Source organism: Cyprinodon variegatus, unplaced genomic scaffold (genome assembly GCF_000732505.1).
Source record: "Cyprinodon variegatus isolate N-32 unplaced genomic scaffold, C_variegatus-1.0 Scaffold9, whole genome shotgun sequence".
Classification (NCBI taxonomy): Eukaryota; Metazoa; Chordata; class Actinopteri; order Cyprinodontiformes; family Cyprinodontidae; genus Cyprinodon; species Cyprinodon variegatus.
Window position 1 is genome coordinate 223,607 of NW_015150462.1, and position 3,869 is coordinate 227,475.

Genomic DNA, 3,869 nt, shown 5'->3' on the forward strand with positions numbered 1-3,869 from the left:
CTTGAGTAATATTTCATCCAAGTGTTGGTACTTTTAGTTGAGTATGATATTTTAGTACTTTTTCCACCTCTGATAGAAAGATTATTAACTGGTTGCTGGGGGTCAGGATCGCTCAGCGTGCAGAAGGCACACTGGACACAGAACGTCGGGTCGGGAGGAAACTGGGTGCTATTTCAGACGATTGACAGGCGGATATTTAAAAACTCCTTATCCGCTGTACAAACGGGCGCTGCCAGCAATGATGATGCGGCGTTTTCAGCTCACAGCTTCCTCGAACAGGCATGGAGTTCTCTTTGGAGTTCACAGCTCTAGAGATTGCACTACGTGGAATTTCTTTTCCAGCTGGATCATTAGGTCTCTCCCTCTGGACCGGTGGTCACCGATGGAAGGGGAAGAAAAAGGGGGATCTGGTGGTTTTAAAGGTCGCGGCACGGTTCAGGATCTGATGTCTGAGGATGCACCGACACTTACTGTAGCCGTAACCCGATCCCTAACATAGATCAGTCTGATCCTTAAAAATATTATTTCTTTTCAAAAATCTAACATAAAATCAGTTTATTAAAGATTTAAGAGAAAGACCACGCCTAATACCCCACTTCTATCAAGACATGCATGATTACCATCTACAAGTTTAATGACAGAGGTGGATGAAATGGGAGCTCCACCCTAAAGTGACAAGCCCATGAAGCACACTTAAAGTTATCAATTTTCTCATGAGTTTCATTATATATTCTTTTTTTACTCAAAATGGGATTATGTTGATGATTATTATTTGCGTTAGAAAGGATGCCGGAGAACTTTACAGACTTCCTGAGAATCCACCCATGAAGTAAACATTTCAGATTCTCTGAGTGCCGGAAAGTAGAGTTCAGCTCTGCAAATTCTAGAAGCTGCCTTATTGTTTACATTCATTTCATCAAATACAGTAAAGCATTTCATCGATTGAGGTTTCCTTTTTAAAGAAGATGGCTTCCTTTCAGCAGAAAACATTTTTACTACGTCAAAGCTGCAGCTAAGCTAATAAAGCCAACAATTTAAAGACATTTACAATTAAAAAAGGTCAAAGGTCATTTTATCTGTTAAATGTTGGATTTTCGTCTCTGCAGGCCTGTGTTCAAGGATGCATCTGGAACTCTGGAGAAAAACGCTCGTTTCTCAGCCCTCTACAGGCAGGACAGCAGCAAGCTGTCAGACGAAGACATGTTCAAACTCCTCACCGACTTCAGAAAGTATGTTGTTTCGAGTTGATTTTTTTTTTTTTTCCCCCTGTTCATCAAACTTTCTTTGATACGTTTGTTAAAGGCCTTTTTCCCCCCTATGTTTTCCCTACAGGCCAGAAAAAATGGCAAAACTTCCTGTGCTCTTGGGGAACTTAGATGTTACTATTGATAACGTTGCACCGGATGTACCCAGTAAACCCTCCTTATGTTTTCAAAACCTCTTTATAACATCTTTTTTAAACATGACTTTGATCTGTAACTCTCTAAGGGGTCTTCCTCGCTGCTTACAGACTGTGTCACTTCCTCGTACATCCCAGTGAGAAACTTTGAGCAGAATGGTCCAGGAAACGCTCTTCTCGAGGTGGAGGAGTTTGTGCCCTGTATTGCTAAGTGTGCCCAACCGTTCACTATATATAAAAACCACCTCTATGTCTACCCGAAACACCTCAAGTATGATGGGCAAAAGTCCTTTGCAAAGGTAGGTATAGAAATATGTTTATATTACTGTTTTTATGTATTTTTTTAAACTGTTTTCAAGGCTGCACTTTAAAAAAAAATGAAATTGTCCATAGAGCTGTTCTTAACGAAGTCTCTTTTTGTTTACACTTGTGTATACAAAATCACAAAATAAATCTAAGTCTAAATGTATTATATGCGATTGTCATTAGGGAAATGCTACCACAACCAGGAATCATTTATATATATTTTGTTAAAGACAAAACAACATAGTGAATAATTATTATATAAGAAGAAGAAAAAAATCCATATTTTTACTAATTCTCCCAAAGGAAAACTTAAAAAAAATGAAAATAAGATGGTATTTCACTCTTATTTTATTAGATAAAGTATACAACAACCAAATGTAAAGCAGCTAAGAGTAGTATCAATAGAGCAGCACTGTTATTATTGAGCTCAAATCACAGCGATGTGATAGAACGGCCTAGTCAAAGTCCAGTTCTTAATCAAAATAAAAATCTGTGGCAAATTTAACTTTGTTTTCCCACAATAAACTCCAAAAAAATACAACTATTTTGTATGCATTTCTGTTGTCCTGCATAATAAGAGCTATGCAACATTAACCATAGCTCTAAAGCATATAAGCTTTCCTGCTACTTGGCAGGCATTCCACATAATCATCACTTTGTGCTCCTGCCTAGCGTGTGAGACCCCTGGCATCAGACTCCAGCCCATTTGGGCGAACTGCAGAGCTGGAGAGAGTCGTCCTCGTGCCAAGCAGCAGCTTTTGATTAATTAGAGAGGTTTTTGTTTTAAATAGGGTAGCTCATTGTTAAAAATCAAACTACAAAAGTCTCCTGTCTGTCATTTTGTTTTTATATTCACAAAATTATATTTTCTATATTCACCCTCTGATTAGAATTTGTGTTTTTATCTCCTTTACCAGGCGAGGAACATTGCTGTTTGTGTTGAGTTCAAGGATTCAGATGAAGATGAAGCTCAGCCACTGAAGGTACAGTTACATAAAACAGTTTTCACTTTTCCTTATAGCTGTATGAGTGTTCCTAACTGAAAAAAGACCAACTGATTCTCCTGGCATTTGAATTAGGTAAACAGAAGTTGTTTACCTAGAAAAAATGAACCAAATTAAACGGGATGACCAGGAACCAGCAGCCTGAAGACAGCATCCAGTTAGTAAAACATGGTGTTGGCACCATCATAATGTGGGGATGCATGTTTTTGGCGAGAAGAGAGAGGCTAATTAGAGTCTATGCAAGAGTAGAAGGTGATGCGACAGGAGAATCCCCCGTGGATTACAATGTTTGCAGATGACAATGTCCTTTGTTGTGTTTGGAGGAGATGGAAGAAAAGCTAAAAAGGAGGCGGCCTGAAGGTGATTAATGGTTCCCTCATTTATCTTCTGCCTTTACCGCCATCTTCTCTCTGATTCTCTGCAGTGCATCTATGGCCGCCCTGGAGGGCCTCTGTTCACCAAACAGGCGTATGCAGCTGTTCTTCACCACCAGCAGAACCCTGAGTTCTACGATGAGGTATTTCTGCTTGTGTCATTCACAGAGTATGAACTGATTAACTAGAACCCACTTTACTTTTTCTTAAGCCATTCCTAATTAGAGCAAATATTAACCACTGTGTTTCCGCCCACAGATAAAGATAGAGCTGCCGACTCAGCTGCATGAGAAACACCACCTTCTCTTCAGCTTTTATCATGTCAGCTGTGACAACAACAGCAAGAAGAAGGATGTAGTAGAGACTCCTGGTAGGCCGTCAAATATCCCTGGGCAGCTAACATATGTGATAACCCTGTCAGGCTCAAATTAAGTTGTAGTTGCAGGAAAAATCTGATATTTGGAGAAAATGATCATATGGGGTAGTAATATACAATTCAGACTTTTTTTTGAGAGAGAGAGCCCTTCACATGCAATGAATTCTGGGATGTTGCAGATTTGCAACAGTGGCCCAGAGTGGTCATTTAACACTGAAGACTGAATCTGATATGAACGTTAACTTTACTTGAATGTCACAAACAAAAAATTAACAAAACAAAATTCGAAGAAAAAAAAATTTCTCTCAAAAAATTAGAGACAACTTTTTCCTCAAACTTCTCAAAACCTCTTGAGAAGGCCGTTTCTGTTAAACTGTTGCTCAAAATATAGGCAAACTAGAAGATAAAGC

General features: G+C 39.0%; 1 protein-coding gene across 1 annotated transcript in view; it reads left to right on the plus strand.

Moving 5' to 3' along the window:
- Positions 1-3,869, plus strand: part of LOC107087324 (dedicator of cytokinesis protein 9-like) — a 63,289-nt gene that overhangs the window by 21,708 nt on the left and 37,712 nt on the right. The window contains 6 exon segments of the mRNA XM_015378848.1: positions 1,107-1,229; positions 1,333-1,412; positions 1,511-1,698; positions 2,623-2,688; positions 3,134-3,226; positions 3,342-3,453. Of these exon segments, the coding sequence (XP_015234334.1) occupies positions 1,107-1,229; positions 1,333-1,412; positions 1,511-1,698; positions 2,623-2,688; positions 3,134-3,226; positions 3,342-3,453 (662 nt within the window).